Source organism: Drosophila busckii, chromosome 2L (genome assembly GCF_011750605.1).
Source record: "Drosophila busckii strain San Diego stock center, stock number 13000-0081.31 chromosome 2L, ASM1175060v1, whole genome shotgun sequence".
Lineage (NCBI taxonomy): Eukaryota > Metazoa > Arthropoda > Insecta > Diptera > Drosophilidae > Drosophila > Drosophila busckii.
Window position 1 is genome coordinate 11,844,771 of NC_046604.1, and position 17,510 is coordinate 11,862,280.

The following is a 17,510-nucleotide window of genomic DNA, read 5'->3' on the forward strand; positions in this document are numbered from 1 at the left end:
GTGCCAGCTAGATGGACACGAGCTGTGAGCTGTAGCTGGAAATGAGCCAAAATAACTGCAAGGCAAATTGTGTGCACAAATTGAGCGCAACCGAATGTGCCCAAGGCATGCTAAGTAGGGTATGTGGCCAAATCATAAAAAAACGCTTGACAGCCACACACACACACACATATATAGCTAAATATATATGCGCATATAAGTAACAGGCATTACTCAATTGATTTCTGCTCAATTTATTCAACGCAAAATGTACATATAAAATAAAAAAAAAACACTCTAGCTGGTCTTGCTGCGACTTTTCTCCTTGGAACTGCGTCTGGAGCTGGAGGAACGTCGCGAGGACTTGTCGCTAGAGCTGCTGGTAATGCGCATTGGCTTTCTGCGCACCCAGAACATCAAAGCAAACATTAGCTCCGCCTTGAGCGCTTGCCAAGGCGTCACACGCTCCTCCACAGCTACGTTTTGCACATTCCAGAGAAACTCAAAGATGCCCAGGATGACGCCCACGACGACGCCGCCAGCGAGTACCACAAAAACGCCACCCAGCTCTATAATGGACAACTCATCGCCATCGACCTCGTGTATTGTTTCACAGGTAACATTGTGATTCTTCCACCATTTGTTCTTCAGCTTATAGAGCTCGCCCTTTTCACTCAATTGCAGTATGGAAACGCTTAAGTTGGTGCGATAATCAGCGCCTGTTGAAAAAACAAGTTATAAGCAACTTGGCTTACAAGCAATTTGACTGGCTAACATACCCAATGGCACAGCTAGTCCATAATGCTTTTCACCAATCTGCTCGCCAATTTGGCGCAGATCGCAGTGTCGCTCTATGTTGTAGGTCAAGCTGGTGGTTTCCATTAGAAAAGCATATTTGCCTTCCTCCTTGCGCACACGATCGACGCCCTCGCGATTATTGCTGGTGAATGCAGATGGATTGAAGCTACGCATTTGATTCCAGGCGCGCTGATAGTCCGTATCATTGGATTCGGAAAAGAACAGCGAGGTGCTGCCGCCACGCATGCTGCCATACTTGACCTCATCCTGCTCTATCAAATCCTCCAGACTCTTGATAGTGCTCTGCCACTTGTTGCTGGTCAAAAAGGCAGCCAAGTTGGCTGTATAAGTGCTGAGCATCATTAGAGCAAAGAACCACCACATGCCAGTTAAGATGCGCATGTGTGGACCTCTGTAAACAAATTGAATTAATTAAATAATAGTTAATAGTTAAAAGTTAAAGAGTAGCGTTCACCTGGGCAATATATCGCAGCCTTGCTGCATTATAGAGCCAACCATAAGCCAGCAGCTATTATTGACATTCCATATATTCTCCAGCTCATCGGGATCTACTATAGCAGGATTAGGTGGCATCCACTCGCGATAGGAAAGTCTGTTAACAAACAAAGTTAATTGAAATTATAGAGCTGCTATTTGTGGCCTACCTGGCTATCAATACAAATGCCAGCGTCATTATAAGTTGAGCAAATATCATATAGATCCAAACGTCTGTAGCAAAGGGCTCCAAGAAAGCAAATGGATTCTTCTGCTCCGGCGGACTCTTGTAGTGCAAAATGCTAATGCCAAGCTGCATAAAAGGCACCGTAAAGTCCACAAAGGAGCGTCTAAGCTGCGTTATGGTCAAATCGCAAACTCCAATTTGCGCATGCTGTGGAATACAGTGGACGGACATAAGTTTAGCTATAAGTGGCTGACTGCTTGACTTACACACATGATCTATAAGCTTGCGCATAATGCCATCCCATTGTTTAGTTTCTGCATTATATTTGCCATTGCCATTGACAATCATAAACTCATAATCGAATTCCATTAGCTCCGAAAGTTTGCGTATTAAATCGACAGCATAGCCCTCGTACTTTTCCTGCCCTCTATAGTTTTCATGATCTTGCCTGTCAAAAGGAAGTATTTTAATATATATGCAATATAAGCTTGGCTGGCTATACTTAAGCATAAAGTAGGGCTCCTCGTAGTGTGTGACTACAGTATAAACTCTGCGCTGCTCGGAGAAATCCTGCGCTGTCGAGGAGCTCTCCTGCTCTGCCGTCAGACGTCGCACTTTGATGCCATTGTCTGGCGTCCAAACCATCAGCGGCTCATTCACTGTTGGCTTATAGATTTCCAAATTGAAATGCGTACGCTGGCCAAACTCATCAAATTTCATATTCTCTGTTTTGAAATGCGGCTCGACATCATCCTCCGATATTATCTTCATTTCCTGCACTATATAAGTGCCCATTTGCCAAGGTCTGCCCAAGCTGTTGACACAATGACTCTCAGGCGCATAAAACTGCTGCATGGCATTGATGACATTGCGCGCTGAGTTGGCAAAGAGCACAACAGCGTCATACATCAGTATCGGCAGCATCATTTGACTGTTTAACACTTGCTGCAATATAAAAATTAATAAATGTCGTTTATATTTCGCATACAACTTACATCAGCCTTGGTCAGTCGCGTCTTTTTGCGTTCATACGGATTTGGATCGACGATTTTCAAGCGCGCTGAGGTTATATTTGCTTTAAAATCAGCATTGTAAATTTCTTGCAGTCCCGAGCTGTGCGTATTCAAATGACTTAGAAACCAGTTCTATAAAATAATTAAATCAGCATCAATTTGAATTTATGTTTTATGACTTACTCTAAATGGACCTTGCAGCTTGAATTCCATAGATATTTTAAGCTGCTCCTTTAGCGACTCGGGCTCACAGTCCAGTATAATCCGATGCTCATGAAATGTTTCATACACTTCTTTCCATAGTATGCGATAGTCATCAGCATAGTCAGCCAAGTGACGCAGCTTGACGTAGTCTGCATTGAGAGCATGTATATTCATCAGATCCTGTAAGCGAGCAAGTCCTAGGAATACACAAAATGTTAAAAAGAACATTTAAAAATCTAAAGCAGTGCTAAACTACTTGACGCTCTGCTTCTTCAGAAGTGCGCTTACCCTCTTCAGTTTCATAGATCATGGTAAAGGTGCGCCACTCAAAATTCGTCTTAATAATCTCAAAGTAAGCACGGGATAGCACAGAGAGCGCAGGCGCCACATTCACAGTCATCTGATGATTTAAATGATCCTGACGCGTTGCCTCCAATTTCCAATCGTATTCTATGTGTGGAATGCCGGTCGTATTTGCTATTTGAGCAACAATATCTAAGAGAAAAATATATATGTATATATGTTAACAACATATGTTCAGCAATGGATTGCGACATAGACAGTACGTACCACTAGCTGCCTTTGAACTTGGTCCGAAAATAGCCGCAACGCCATTGGAAATCAGTTCACAAGCTATACACGGAAGAGATGACTGACAAATGTGTTTGGATTTTGTATGGATTTAGATACTTACTAAGCTGCTGCAGCAAAAAACTGTCAGTGGTAGGCATAAAGCGTTTGATGGTAACAAATTGTAGTTCAAAGAATTTCAAATTGTTGATCTCACGAAATGCCTGATCGAAGCTAAGTTCGATTTCCTTTTCATTTTCATAGAAAATTGCACCTGAACGTAAAATCGTTTAAGCATTTAAATCAACTTTGTTATGTTTCTGCAACTTACCCACAGTTATCTTTGTTTGCCCCTCCGCTGCAAGTGCATTGTAATATTTGAGGCATAACAAAACATAAAAGTAAGCGAAAGACAAATGCATATTCTTTTTTTATTTTTTCAAAACAAACGCACGCACAACTAATTGAAATTTCTAAATGCAGCAGCCATTTCGTTAAAGAAATATTTAAAAACAAATATTTTACGCTACATATATATAAATACGCACACACTCGTTAACAAAATTACGTAAAATATTGTAAGCACACAAAAAATAGAAAATAAATATTTTTTTTCGAACTGATGTTGATCCACGCGTAGACAGCATCCAGTCTTGGAGCGCTTGGCACGCACACTGACTGCTCCGGACTGACTACGACTGCTCTCCGAACTGAAATCAATGTATCTTACTGTGCTCTATATATTTTCAACATATATATATATATATATATTTAAATATATATTTCTGGTTGAGTATGCTCTTGGGGAAGTGCTGCGTCTTATATACAGCGCATGGCGCTTGTCAATGACGTAGGCGGCATTCAGTCTAGCATAACATTTGCCATTTTGATACGATATGTGGGAACATAACATAAACATAATTGTATTTGTCGTTGTGCCTCAGATCGGCTGTGCCAAATATTTATATTTCAATGTGCTTGCTTTTGTTTGCTCTTGGCAGCTGTTTGATCTTTAAAGTGGTTTTTGATGTTGTCAAGTGCATTAAACAATAATAAATTGCATATGTATAGCTTTGTATCTCAAGTCAAAAAACATTAATACACAAATGACATAGAAAACAAAAACAATAAAAAACCTATAAAAGAACAAAAATGTAAGTAGTCTAGCCAATGCGCAATTAATTAATTAAACTATTTGCGATGTAGCAAAAAAAATAACAAAATGGGCGATAAGCAGGTGGACCTAAGCGTTGCGAATTATAAAGACTATGAACAGTATATAAGCTCATTTACCACTGCCAAGGACAAACTCTATTTACCGAATAGTCGAACTGCCGCTGGCATTATCAAATTGGGTTATCGTTCGACTAAGATACCGTACGATGAGGAGGAATATGAGAACCGACTCAATTTGGCAATGCAAGCGTTGCATCCAAAAATTCTAGGCATCGTTCCATTTAGTCGCTTTATACCCCCAGGCACTAAAGATACTGTGCTGCTGGAATTTAAGAAACGTGAAGTACCAAATTTTACCAAAAGAATTTGCGTAAGTCACAGGTCACTAAGCTGAACTTTGTTGTTAAGCTGCGCCACTTTAAACAGACAATTGTATTTATTACGTATACGGAATCGGATGGCTCGGAGACATCTTCGTACTTGGATTTGGAAATGAGCTGGAAGAACGCCATGCGTCAGGTGGAAAGGCATACGCCATGGCAAAAGGTGTACGAAGGTCATGACAGAGTCAAGCCGTTGCAACATCATCTCAGCTATATAAATCATCGCTCCAACTTTATCAAATATACGGATAGCGATAATTTCAGAGTACTGCATGATCATCAGTATGGCCTGATGTTTATGCATATAGGTGATCATAAAATGATACCAGTCAGCAATAAACCAAATCCCTATTCAGCTAATGTGAATCGCACAATGTATCTAACCGCCAGATATGGCACTATAGTTTTCTACGATCACGTTGTGCGCAAGAAGGTGTAAACAAATTTTAGTGCGCTGCTATAAAATTAATTAAAGTACTCAGCAACAGCAGCAGCAGCAGCAGCAGCAGCTGGCTAAGCTCCAAGTATCAATATATTTTTATTTATTTTCATTTCTTTGAACGTGCGCGTGCTTGTTTAGAATATGTTTAGCACAACAAACGACAGAGGGCGCTCTCTTGAGCACAAATTGCTCTCGTTATGCTCTCGGCAATTTCTTTTAAAATTAGCATAGATTCATTCTTTTCGCCACAGCGCACACTGTATTCTAGACTCTGTTGCATGCAACACTATTAAAATAGTTTTCATTGCAAACATTTACATCATCACGCTAGAAAGCTACAAAATATTTTATTGCAATAATAAAATAATGTCTGCCAATGCAATAAAATGTGTTTAAAATATATTTTATTCGCATTGCTTCGTTTCCATTGCATTCTGGCCAGGGAACAGTTTATGGTGGGTAAGTACACTACAAGCAAATTTCTCGAGAAATTGGGTCAGCTGGCTAGTTCTATATTTGGGTAAGTGCAGTTGCTAAGTATAAAACAATTTCTAGGCGGCATTTTTGCATCGGATAAGGATGAGGCGGAAATTGCATTTCGCACTGCTGTCGATCGAGCCAATATATTGGAAAGAAGTATAGAGCTGGTGCCAGTGGTGGCCTATGCCAATGAAGAGGATAGCTTTAAAATGGAGAAAACGGGTGAGTCTATTAGCATATACTATTTAATTATTAATAAAAATATTATGCATTGCAGTTTGCAACTTGATTAGTCAGAATGTTATTGCAATTTTTGGACCCAGCAATGGCGGCAGCGCAGGCAAGTTTATTAAAATATTTGAAATACAGCAACAACTGAAATGCATTTATTACAGATATTGTTAGCTCTATATGCAATATGCTAGACATACCACACATTTTATTCGATTGGCAACCGGATACGCGTCAACATGATCAGAATTCCATGACACTAAATGTGCATCCGGACAATTTATTGCTGGCACGCGGCTTTGCTGAACTTGTGCAGAGTTTTAATTGGCGCAGCTTCACCATAGTCTATGAGTCGGAAAAGGGTTCGATTTAAAAGCTTAACGCAAAAAATTTAACATTTAACTGTTTGTTTACTTTTTAGAGCTGCAGCAACTGCAGGACATACTGCAGATTGGCGATCCCACAAGCAATCCAACAACACTGCGTCAGCTCAGCGCTGATGGTGATCATCGTCCGTTTCTAAAGGAAATCAAACTCTCCACAGATAATTGTTTAATACTACACTGCGCTACAGAGAATCTGTTGAGCGTCTTAGAGCAGGCCAATGAGCTCAAAATGCTGGGCGAATATCAGGTCAGTCTGCGCTTAACTTGCCCTCAAATATTAATCTCTCTTGTTCACAGAGCATCTTCATACCGCTACTGGACACGCACACCTTGGAGCTGGGTGATCTGCTCAATGTGGCTGCCAACATAACTACGGTGCGTCTCATGGATCCCACGGACTATCATATTAAGAACGTGGTGCATGACTGGGAGGAGCGTGAGAAGCGCGATGGGCGTTATTATAAAGTGCTGCCCACGCAGGTGAAAACCCAAATGATATTGCTCAACGATGCTGTCTGGCTGTTCTCCAAAGGACTTACCGAGCTGGGTATACTAGAGGAGCTAGCAGCGCCATCAGTGGAATGTAAACGCAAAAAATCCTGGCCTCATGGCAGGCGTATTATTGAATTTATGAAAGCGGTAAGCAAACAATTTTAATATAAATTTAACAAATAAGAAAACTTAATTAATTTTAAAGTATAACGTATAATAATAACGTAAGCACTACTTATTATTCGCACTTATCGAGTTTCGCAACACTTGTCCTAAGCTTGAGTGTTATCGAATTGCGTATAGTGGGGCAGTACTAATTCAAACTTAATATAAATAACGAACGTTTTTTAATTTTAAATCCGCTACATTTATTAATATTATTTTGATATTTAGCGCTCTGAGGAAGTTGCCACTGGCCGTTTGGACTTTAATGAGCATGGCCAACGCAGTTTCTTTAGTCTGCGCTTTATGGAAATCGATGCGGGCGGCTTTTTAGATCTGGCCACTTGGGATCCGGTGAATGGCTTGGATGTGCTCAATGATGATGAGGAGAGCGAGAAGCGTGTGGGTCAAAAGTTGGCCAACAAAACGTTCATCGTCTCTTCACGCATAGGCGCGCCGTTCCTAACGCTACGTGAGCCAGAAGAGGGCGAAGTACTAACAGGGAATGCACGCTACGAAGGCTACTCCATGGATCTGATTGATAACATTGCTAAAATGTTAAACTTTAAATACGAATTCAGAATGTCGCCAGATGGCAAATATGGCAGCTTTAATAAAGCGACACAGACCTGGGATGGCATAGTCAAGCAGCTGCTCGATGGTGTAAGTTGTTAAACTATTAATATAACTGTTATTATAAACGTTTAAATTTGCAGAACGCTGACTTGGGCATTTGTGATCTAACCATGACTTCATCTCGCCGTCAGGCAGTGGATTTTACGCCGCCGTTTATGAATCTGGGCATAAGCATTTTGTTCTCCAAGCCACCCATACCGCCTACGGATTTATTCTCCTTTCTGTCACCCTTCTCGCTGGATGTTTGGATCTACATGGGCTCAGCGTATCTCTTTATATCGCTGCTACTGTTTGCCCTGGCGCGCATGGCGCCTGATGATTGGGAGAATCCACATCCCTGCAAAGAGCCCGAAGAGGTAGAAAATATTTGGTTTCTACACAACACCATGTGGCTGTCCATTGGCTCACTTATGGGTCAAGGCTGCGATATATTGCCCAAGTAAGTTCACATATAAAAAATATGCTTTTAACTAATTTAAAATTTATTTATTGCAGAGCTGCCTCAACGCGTCTTGTCACCGGCTTCTGGTGGTTCTTTGCGCTCATGATGTTAAACTCTTATACTGCCAACTTGGCCGCTTTTTTGACCAATTCACGTCAGGCTAGTTCAATAAGCAGCGCTGAGGATCTGGCGGGTCAAACAAAAATCAAGTATGGTGCATTGTTGGGCGGCTCTACCATGGGCTTCTTTAGGGACTCCAACTTTAGCACATATCAAAAAATGTGGACGGCCATGGACAGTGCGCGTCCCTCGGTGTTTACCAAGACGAATGATGAGGGCGTGGAGCGTGTGCAAGTAAGCTCTCAATTCAAAGTCTTTCGTTGTATTTTTTAACCATTTTTGTTTGCTTTTGTAGAGTGGCAAAAACCTTTATGCCTTTCTTATGGAGTCCACTACCTTGGAATACAATGTGGAGCGCAAGTGCGACTTGCAACAAATTGGTGGCTGGCTGGATTACAAAAGTTATGGCATAGCTATGCCTTTTAGTAAGCTCAACTTAATTCAAATAGTTCCATAACTAAACGTATGCTCTTTCTAGATTCGCCCTATCGTAAGCAGATAAGCGGCGCTCTGCTCAAGCTTGGCGAGCTGGGCATGCTGGCCGAATTGAAACGCAAATGGTGGAAGGAGATGCACGGCGGCGGCATCTGCGGCGGCGACGATGAAGGCGATGCCGACACCCCCGAGCTGGGCTTGGAGAATGTTGGCGGTGTGTTTCTTGTCTTGGGCTTGGGTCTGATGTCAGCCATGGTGCTGGGCTGCACGGAATTCTTTTGGAATGTCAAAACTGTAGCTATTGAGGAGAAGATCTCGCTGAAGGAGGCACTCAAAGCGGAGGTTATGTTTGCGTTGTGCGTTTGGATTACAACCAAGCCGGTGCACACTAGCGCCGGCTCCAGCAGCTCGTCCTCCTCATCGTCAAGCAGCTCTGCCAAGTCCAAATCTTCCAAATCGCACTCTTCACGTTCCAAGAATTCAAGCAAGACTTTGGGCTTGTCCAACAAGAGTCTGAAAAGCTCTGGCGATGTTGAAGCTTCAGTGCACAGCAAGCTAAAGAAAATTGGTTCCATGTTCTCGTTGAAATCTCAAAAGACAGCGACAGAAACGCCGCCAATTGAAATTGGCTGGAAGTTGGATAAAGCTACGCAAATGAGCGTGGAGCCGCCGGAAGTGGACCAGGAGCCAGAGCTAGAAGAAACTGCAGCGCAAGTGCATCAACGGCATCATCATCATCACCACCATCACCATCATCATAACGAAGTTTGATTTTGCGTTACACTTTGGCTAAGAGTTCTTAGTGCATAAACTTGCATTTGAAAATTTATAACAATTTTAATTTAATGAGGAATGAAGCATAAGAACTCTTAACTATTGAACACCTAAACCAAGTTTTGAGTATTAGCAATAACTTAACTTAAACCAATTAACACGCAAAATAGTTTTTTCGGTTTTTGTAGTTTTTTTTTATTAAGTCTCCTATTGGTTTTTCTTTTTAGATTTTCTTTCGGCATATTGACATGATAGTTTTAGTTTAAGTATATTTTATAGTATTTTATTGCAAATCTAATTTTTCGTATTGTTGAATTTGAATTTTTTCACTCTCTCTCTCTATTTTTATCCTTTTCTAAATATACAGTTTAAATTAATACTTAATAATTTGTATTTCAATTAATGAAACATTTATAGTAAATATTATTACACATTTATATTGCAAAGCTAATTGAATACATTTGTTGCTGCTCAATATTTTCAAGGTACATAATAGTTGATTATCGTTCATTTACTAAATAGCTTCTTTATTAATTATTTACTTTGTTTTTGGATTTTTGAGCTTCTGCGAATAATTCTTTATATGACATAGCTTACGTTAATTGTTTATATTAATTGGGGTACAACTAACGGAATGAGAAATTCAATGTTTATAATAAATACATATATACAGAACATTTAAATTCGAAAATTAACTCATATAAGTTGCTAAGCACAAACCTAACTTAAATGTTAATGCTAAAGTTTAACTAAAATACTTATTTTTTTTAGGTTTTGCTCTGTCGAGTATTTTTTACATATATTTTTTTCTGATTTTGGCCATTACTTATATAAATTGCTTTATTTAAATAATTTGCTAACTGTTTTATTTTTTTTTGTTTTTGGGTGCATTTAATTTGGAAAATGCTGAGAGAGCGTTTTTAGTCGCATTGCGATTTATCAACAAAAACCATATCCCGTCGGCAGTAACGCCGCGGTCAATCCTTGGCCGCAATGGCTACAGGCGGAAACTGGCGCTCATCGTACAGTTTTGTGGGCGTGTCTATGGCATCACAGAGCTTGCGAAACTTGGCGGAATCTGCAAGAGATACTTTTTTTAATTATTACAGCAAAGATTGTAAAACGTATAGGCCAAACTACCTGACATGGCATCCGTCTGATCGCCACGCAAGATGCCCGCATAGCTATTGTCCGGCATGCCTGGCTCCGGATTCTCAATCAACACGCTTGCCGCACAGCTCTTCAGCATAGTGAGCGATGGTTGACCAATGCTCACCGACGTCGTCGTCGTCGTCGTCGTCGTCGTGGGCTTATTAAGCTGTGTGCGTATGAGACTCTCGCTCAGCTGCAGCTCAATAACATCCTCGAGGGCGCCACGCAGATCATGCACCGCCAGCAGCTTGCAGACGCCACCACGCTCCGCATTGAAGTCGTGTATATAGAGGAATCCATCCTCGCAGGCAATCAGCAGACGCAGCTCCTTTTGTACGCGCGTCAGTGCGCAAATGTTTTTAAGGCCAGGCTGTGACAGCACCACCGTGGCAAAGGCACGATCCTGGGCAAGCACATCGCTCACCTGAGTGGGCAGCAGCAGTGAGGAGACGGCCTTGGAGAACCAACTGCCCGTGCTGGCTACTTCGCTGCTCTTTTCACTTGGCGCTGTGGCTTCCTTGGTGCTAGTGTCTGTCTTGGCTGGAGCTTCAGCTGCATATTGTTGAATTAATTTACATATTTAGCTTATATTTCAATTTGCTTACCTATTGGCTTGGCTTCCATTAGCTGCGGATCAATCTTGACATGGAACACATGCACCGTTTCCGTATTGGAGGAAGCGCAGAGAAAGTCGCCGCCTGAGGCAAACACCAGCGAGGCAATCCGGACGCAACGCTTGACGCCTCGTCGGAACTCCTGCACACGCTGGCCATTGCTAACGCTGAAGACTCTTATCACAGTGCCACGCTCCGAGGCGGTGGCCAAGAGCGCTCCACTTGGCGCAAAGCTGAGCGCGGAGAGCGGCGTATCGTGCGCCTTGATCGTCATGCCTGTGCGCAATTTGTTTGCATTGAAGATGCGCAGCTCGCCGCTGGTCTGGCAGATTGGAAACGCCAGATGCGAGTTGAGCGAGAGAGCGCACAGCCCTAGCTCATTGGGCGCTATGTTCTCAATGGAATGCAGGATCTTCATGTCGCGTATGTCATGTATGTGTATGCTCTCCGCCAGACAGACAATCAAGCGCTGTCGGTTCATGCGCACGCAGAGTATGTCCGAGGGATAGAAGCAGTTGCAAATGTCCTGTTTCTTTTTGAAGTGCAACATTTTGAGGCAGTTGGGCTTTTGGGCAGTGACCAGCACCACCAATGAACTGTTGAATAGCCGCTCCACAATGCGTATTTGCTCCGTGTTCTCCTTAGCAAAGAGTTCCTCCACTTTATCCTGACCCGCAATGGAGTACAGCCTCAGGCCAGTGGAGCTCAGCACGGACAATGAGCTGCAATAATAATGCAATCTCATTAAACAAAGATTTTAATTGACTTAATTAACACTACTCGTGCTCAATATTTCATATTTATTATTTAATGAGCCCTCTCGGGCTTCCAAAAATTGCCGTAGTGGACGGTATTTCACGTCCCCATGGCGGGGTATTGGTTAAAGTTTTCAACTAGCAATAATCGCACCTCAGTAGAACTTCATTGGTTACGATATCGCCTCTGCGCAAAGATAACCTGAAACTTGCAAAATAACAAATACTACATACTGACGTCACTAGAACCAGTTGGGAATTCTAAGGCGCACGCATGTGTAAAACTCAAAGCAGTTAAACGTTTAGACATTGCCGAAAATATTGCATACTTTTGTGCTGCAGTTGTTGTTGCTGTGCATATTCTTAATGCAGCTGCAGCCCAAAATGGTTTTTGAGGCCTAAGCAAAGAGGGATGATTTAATTTGTAAGGGTTGTTCGGGTTGGAGGCGCTTCTATACAGCATAGCCAAAAAGGTAAAATCAATACAAAATACAGTACATTTTGCCAAATAATATTCAATGCATAATTATTATGCACAAAATATAGAATTAAACGTTTGCTTAAGCACTTTTGCTTTCTAGTGTAAGCTCAACAAGTGAGAGCTCACCAATACAAATACAGCTACACATATGACTAAATGCTCTTATACCAAACTTTTTTGCAGGTCGTGGGTTCGTTTCCCAGGCAAGACAAGCAAAAACAATTATTGTTTTATTTTTATTCTATCAAATTAATTACATTTAATTGTACATCTGATAATATGCTAAATTATGGCACAAGACTATATTCCATGCATTTAATTTTTCTACTAATAATAAGAATTACATTATCTAACAATAAGCTTGTGAGATCTAGCTAATCTTTGTTTTTTGGCCTCTAATAACCTTTGCTTTGTACTTGGTACTCATTGCCAAAAAGAACTATATGCTTATATATATTTAAATCATTTAAATTAGATCACTGGGCGACAATTGCGACTCGCCTTCCGCCAAATAAATATGCATGGCCTTATTGAGCAAAGCTATGCCCAATTGCTTCTTCATCTTCATAGTCCAAATCTGCGCGGGACCATAATAATCGCCACGCTTCAAGTTGGTCAAATGCTTTAATCCCAAGGCATCGATAATGGCAGCCTCACGTGTATAAGCATCTGTGGGCAGTATATTGTGAAAGACATGCAGACACACAACGCCACTGCCATGTTGCCAAATATCCAAAATGCGTTGAAGCTTGCGACTGCAGCCTGGAGCGCTGCCCATTGGCGGAGGTGACTTGAAGAGCTCTGGCATAAGCAAGCAGCGCCCGCCACGCTTGGTGTTTGAAGTCTGTTGCATGTGGGCCCGCGTATGTTGGCGCATGGCATCATAGAGATGGGCATAAGGACGCGAAGACTTGCCTTTGCCCACATAGAAGATGGCATCGAGAAAACGCGACCAAATATTGAGCTCCGACATGAAAGCGCGCTCGCCGGGCAAGTTTCTGGAGATGCGTGGATCGATGAGCATATAGATAAAGCTTTGTTTGAGATGTCCCTCACGCATCGGACGCAGAATGGGAGCGGCTGTTGCAAAGTGTGTCGCTGAATCGCGCTCCAAGCTGTAATGCTCCTGTATGCGCGCATAATTTGCCTCAGAGCGTAGCGTGTAATGCAACTCCACGGAGTATTTAAGTTCAGCCGCCTTGGCATGCTTTTGTGCCGCCAACAGCGCACCCTTATTGCGTTTATATTTGATAAGCTGCTTGATGTAAAGACGCTTGGTAGTGCGTGTTATGGGCCCCACGGTCGTACCCATTGCTGTTAGCTCCGCACGCAGTGCATCCGTCTCATAGTCCAAGGGCACAGTTAGTTGTGTGCTTGCGCTGCTTTCCAGCTCTGGCGGCGCTAAGTACTGCTGTTTTGTAAGCTTCTTTTGATTTGCCTTGTCGTCGCCATTCTGCAACAGCTTTGTCTCATAGAAGACCAATCCATGCTCATCATCTGTGTGCACATAGGCTTCCGTCATTTGAAGATAGTAGTCCTGCTTTTGTGGAAACTCGTCATTCTGCGCTGTATGAAAGCTTTGCTCCAATACGCACGCCTGCGCCACTTGCTCCACTAGCTCGCCAAACGCTACACGTCCCGCTTCCACAGGTTTGGGCTGCTGCTCCGCCTGGTCTGCTTGTTGTTGTCGCAGCTTTTCCTGCACATGCAGATCATAGTTAAAATCATCTTTGGCCAGCGCCTCATCTACCAGTAGCTCTACTTGTTGTTCCTGCAGCAAAGACTTGCGAGCACGCGAGCGCTCCACTTTATCACGCCAGCTTTCTATTAAAGTGCGGCGCCCACCACCATTTGACAGGCTATCGGTCAGCTCCGCAAGATGATCACGCGTTAGCGCAAACAGATTGACCTCCTCCGTGGGTTTATCTGGATAGCTGGGCTGCGGTTTGTGGCGTCTGTGAGTTATATTTATATAATATGGTGAAGTTACATCGTAATTATACTTAATGCCACTCTTGGGTGTGAGCTGTTGCTCCTGCTGTTTCTTCTGCTTCTGCTCGAGACAAATGTGATCACGCAGCAGCTGCAGCACCTCAAAATGGCACTCCTCAATAGCATAATGCACGGGCAGCTTGTTCTCATCATCTATCAGATCCGCACTTGCACCATGCTGCAGTAATAGTCGCACTAGCTCCACGCGTCCGTAGATTGCAGCTATATGCAATGCCGTCATGTTTCCCTCGCAGCGCACATTCACTTCCAGTTCGGGGCTTTCCAGAAACCGTTCCAGTATTCTGAACGCCAACTGCTCATTCTCCATGCCACATACGTAGTGTAGTGGCGCCAGTCCACGCTCGCAAGGCACAATGCCAGAATTTATGGTGTTCCGTTCCAGCATAGCAAATATATCGGATTCGTTTTCATCCTCCAAGGCATCGAGCAGCGTTAGGGCTAGAAAATTAGCGCGCTGCTCCATTGCAATTGATTTTTCACACCTTCCACGGCTCTAATTGGTCAATTGCTGCTCCAATTTTAAACACTTTCAATGTCAAATGCAAGCGCTTCGCTTTGTTTGTTTTAAGACAGAGTTTAAACATATCGTGGTGATGGATGACAGTGTGCTTCGTGCAATGCAATTGTTATATTGCCATTAAAACTTGTAAAAATAAATTTATCACTTGATATATTATACGCACAGGCGAAATTTTATAAGTTGTTACACATAAATTTGCATATCAACTAATATACCGCGGTTTTAAAAACAGTCGAATCTTGTTTACATGCAGTCGTGAGTTATCGTTCTGCCGCCACAGTTATTGCAACAGTGCTGTAAGGCACTTCTAGGCGCGCGCTTTTTGATTCACAATAAGTTGCTGACCGTGTAACATTTTTATTCCTGTGTTTTTGTGTGTCAAATTTTATTTTAGGCACGTTTAAGCGATAAGTGAGGAGCGAAAACTATTCTCAATGCGAGCGCAACACGTGTTTGCCGTTTCTCGCACGCACTACTGTTGTTGTTTTTATTAAATCAAAACTAGTTTTGGACAAAGGCGTAGCAGCTCATTGAAAGAGACCCAAGGCCAGCCGTAGAATCTAAAGCCCCCACTGAAAACAGATAGCACAACGGCCTTGTTGACGGTTGCTATTTTTTTTACTGTTGTTTACAAACAACCAACTAATATTTAAACAATAATATTGTTGTATTTGCAAGCAAAGCAGATGAATCAGAGCCCCCGATTAACACAGTGCAGGGGGCCATAAATTAAATGCTAAAGTCAAAAAAGTGCACTCCAAGTTCATTCGCATTTCAAGCGCAGATGGGCAATGTACAATAATATTCAAGTCTATTTCAAGAGTCACTGCCTTAATACACTTTTAAGAGCTTTTGATAAGAAAAGTCGCTTGCCGTTTTTAAGTGCATTAAGTAGTCAACAAAGATAACGCATAAACAATGCTGACTAAACGAGGGCAAGCAAGAATAGCTGATATAGACAGTAAGTCTGGAGCCACTATTCCAACAGCTTTTAAGCACGTGCCAATCATTATCAGATTACCTGTATCGAATCAGAGATGTAACATATGGTTCACAGCGAGTTCAGTTGAACTTCATTGCTCTACTCTGTTTATTTTAATTATTTAGTAAAAACTAGAGTATTCGTATTAAATATAATTTAGAACTCTAGTATTTGTACCTTTTGCCCCTGAACTTGACTGGCCAGACTGCAGGCAGAATAATTATTTTTAATTAATTCAGGTGCCATTCACCCTCGTCTTGCTTTTAAAGCTAATTGATTTTGTACTGATTAGAAAGCGTCTGTTTCTGCTATCTCTCTCTCACACATACATATATAAAATGTTGTTGTTGCTCTTTGTTTATTGTTTATGAAGCGCGTCTATCTATCAAGCATTTTGTGCACATAATATACATACATATAGCATTTATTGTATACATATGTATAAAAATGCTAAGTGTTTTTTGTTTTCACCATAAGTAGAAATTATTGATTGTTTTTGTTTTCATTTTTGCTGTGTGCGTCACAAGCTCTGCGAGAGCACAAGTTATAGAGCGAGAGAGAGGCGGGAGAGCTGGTTGTAGCAAGTAACGGCGTATTACCATTTAGTTAACCCCACCATGACATCAGCTGCTTTAAAATAATTTACCCATTATTCTTGCTAAAAATCAACTTGTAACAAAAATTAAACAAGTTTATTTGCTTTTGCAAGCCCAAACAAAAGTCACAGCAGCAGCATCAGCTGTTGCGCATTTTAGTATACACAAACACACACACACACTTGCAAGTCTCTTGATGTATGTCAAAACACTGCACTACAAATCTTTGAATGTGTTATGATGATGTCAGTTGATGCTTTGTTTAACACTTGTATCACTTTGGTGCGCAATATTGTGTAAGTAAGTGTAATTGACTTGTTTACATTGCCTGTACTCACCCCCTCCTGCCTTTGTGGTGCAAAAACTATATTTCATATTAAATGTATGCATGTCGTTCTTATTAGAACTGGTTGCTTGCATGTTCTAATAAACAAACGACGCCAATACACGCTCGCACATACACACACATAGATATTGTTACAGTTGAACTATTAACCCCCACACCTACCCCCTCGACCAACAGCTGCTACATGTAGTATATACATGTTTGCTATTATTTTCTTGTTATTTTTTTTTCTTTCTGCATTTTGCCACAATGACCTTCTTTTTAGCAAAGCAAGGCTTTTTTAGCTGGGCGTATATTTGTTTTTACTTACGTAAAATCCTGGTTAAAATTCATTTGATATGTTGCCATTTTAAATAATATGTTTGTTTTTTATCTGCAGATAAAGTATCTTTTGATTCGCACTTTGTTGTATCTTATTTTTAGTTACTTTCACTAGCTCTCAATTCGATATTTTTTATTCCACTTTGCACTGATTTTGCTCAGCAAAAATTCACAAAAATACACAACGAGCTCTAAGCTGGGAATAACAAATAAATTAGTTTTTCGTTGTTTTTGTCCGTCTTTGTTGTTTCTCTTCGCTCTCTAAGTTAAAAAAGTGTTGCTCAAATAAGTGCGAGCGAGATGTAAATAACGCAATTTATTGGCG

General features: G+C 41.6%; 5 protein-coding genes and 1 non-coding gene across 8 annotated transcripts; 2 read left to right on the top strand and 4 right to left on the bottom strand.

Moving 5' to 3' along the window:
* Positions 1 to 227: 227 nt before the first annotated feature.
* LOC108596830 (glutamate receptor ionotropic, kainate 2) lies at positions 228 to 3,726 on the bottom strand. 2 transcript variants are annotated; one of them, XM_017982956.2, is made up of 12 exons: positions 3,578 to 3,716; positions 3,371 to 3,520; positions 3,247 to 3,309; positions 2,965 to 3,171; positions 2,656 to 2,873; positions 2,455 to 2,604; positions 1,962 to 2,404; positions 1,730 to 1,907; positions 1,443 to 1,666; positions 1,253 to 1,390; positions 759 to 1,189; positions 228 to 698 (listed from the first exon to the last, which is right to left on the bottom strand). In XM_017982956.2, the coding sequence occupies exons 1-12, from the start codon at positions 3,666 to 3,668 to the stop codon at positions 277 to 279; spliced, it is 2,715 nt and encodes a 904-aa protein (XP_017838445.1). In that variant the 5' UTR covers positions 3,669 to 3,716; the 3' UTR covers positions 228 to 276. The 2 variants fall into 2 exon arrangements, with proteins under 2 accessions (XP_017838445.1, XP_017838453.1); XM_017982964.2 differs by lacking the exons at positions 228 to 698; positions 759 to 1,189; positions 1,253 to 1,390 and having other exon boundaries at positions 1,522 to 1,666; positions 1,726 to 1,907; positions 3,578 to 3,726.
* A 656-nt stretch (positions 3,727 to 4,382) lies between these two features.
* Positions 4,383 to 5,313, top strand: LOC108603640. Its single transcript, XM_017992606.2, has 3 exons — positions 4,383 to 4,400; positions 4,453 to 4,792; positions 4,849 to 5,313. Exons 2-3 carry the CDS (start codon positions 4,469 to 4,471, stop codon positions 5,242 to 5,244), a joined length of 720 nt encoding a protein of 239 aa, XP_017848095.1. The 5' UTR covers positions 4,383 to 4,400; positions 4,453 to 4,468; the 3' UTR covers positions 5,245 to 5,313.
* A 325-nt stretch (positions 5,314 to 5,638) lies between these two features.
* On the top strand, positions 5,639 to 9,726 carry LOC108596975 (glutamate receptor ionotropic, kainate 2). The gene is made up of 11 exons (XM_017983231.2): positions 5,639 to 5,706; positions 5,803 to 5,949; positions 6,005 to 6,067; positions 6,123 to 6,320; positions 6,380 to 6,591; positions 6,642 to 6,983; positions 7,230 to 7,661; positions 7,715 to 8,073; positions 8,130 to 8,430; positions 8,492 to 8,621; positions 8,675 to 9,726. Exons 1-11 carry the CDS (start codon positions 5,700 to 5,702, stop codon positions 9,400 to 9,402), a joined length of 2,919 nt encoding a protein of 972 aa, XP_017838720.1. The 5' UTR covers positions 5,639 to 5,699; the 3' UTR covers positions 9,403 to 9,726.
* Positions 9,727 to 10,228: 502 nt separating this feature from the next.
* Positions 10,229 to 17,431, bottom strand: LOC108608377 (WD repeat domain phosphoinositide-interacting protein 2). 2 transcript variants are annotated; one of them, XM_017999723.2, is made up of 4 exons: positions 17,175 to 17,431; positions 11,163 to 11,893; positions 10,546 to 11,109; positions 10,229 to 10,495 (listed from the first exon to the last, which is right to left on the bottom strand). In XM_017999723.2, the coding sequence occupies exons 1-4, from the start codon at positions 17,210 to 17,212 to the stop codon at positions 10,383 to 10,385; spliced, it is 1,446 nt and encodes a 481-aa protein (XP_017855212.1). In that variant the 5' UTR covers positions 17,213 to 17,431; the 3' UTR covers positions 10,229 to 10,382. The 2 variants fall into 2 exon arrangements, with proteins under 2 accessions (XP_017855212.1, XP_017855213.1); XM_017999724.2 differs by having other exon boundaries at positions 10,229 to 10,483; positions 17,175 to 17,428.
* LOC117135065 lies at positions 11,986 to 12,125 on the bottom strand. Its single transcript, XR_004458971.1, has one exon. It is a non-coding gene; the product is annotated as a U4 spliceosomal RNA (small nuclear RNA).
* LOC108608376 lies at positions 12,684 to 14,996 on the bottom strand. Its single transcript, XM_017999722.1, has one exon. It carries the CDS (start codon positions 14,881 to 14,883, stop codon positions 12,874 to 12,876), a length of 2,010 nt encoding a protein of 669 aa, XP_017855211.1. The 5' UTR covers positions 14,884 to 14,996; the 3' UTR covers positions 12,684 to 12,873.
* Positions 17,432 to 17,510: the final 79 nt, after the last annotated feature.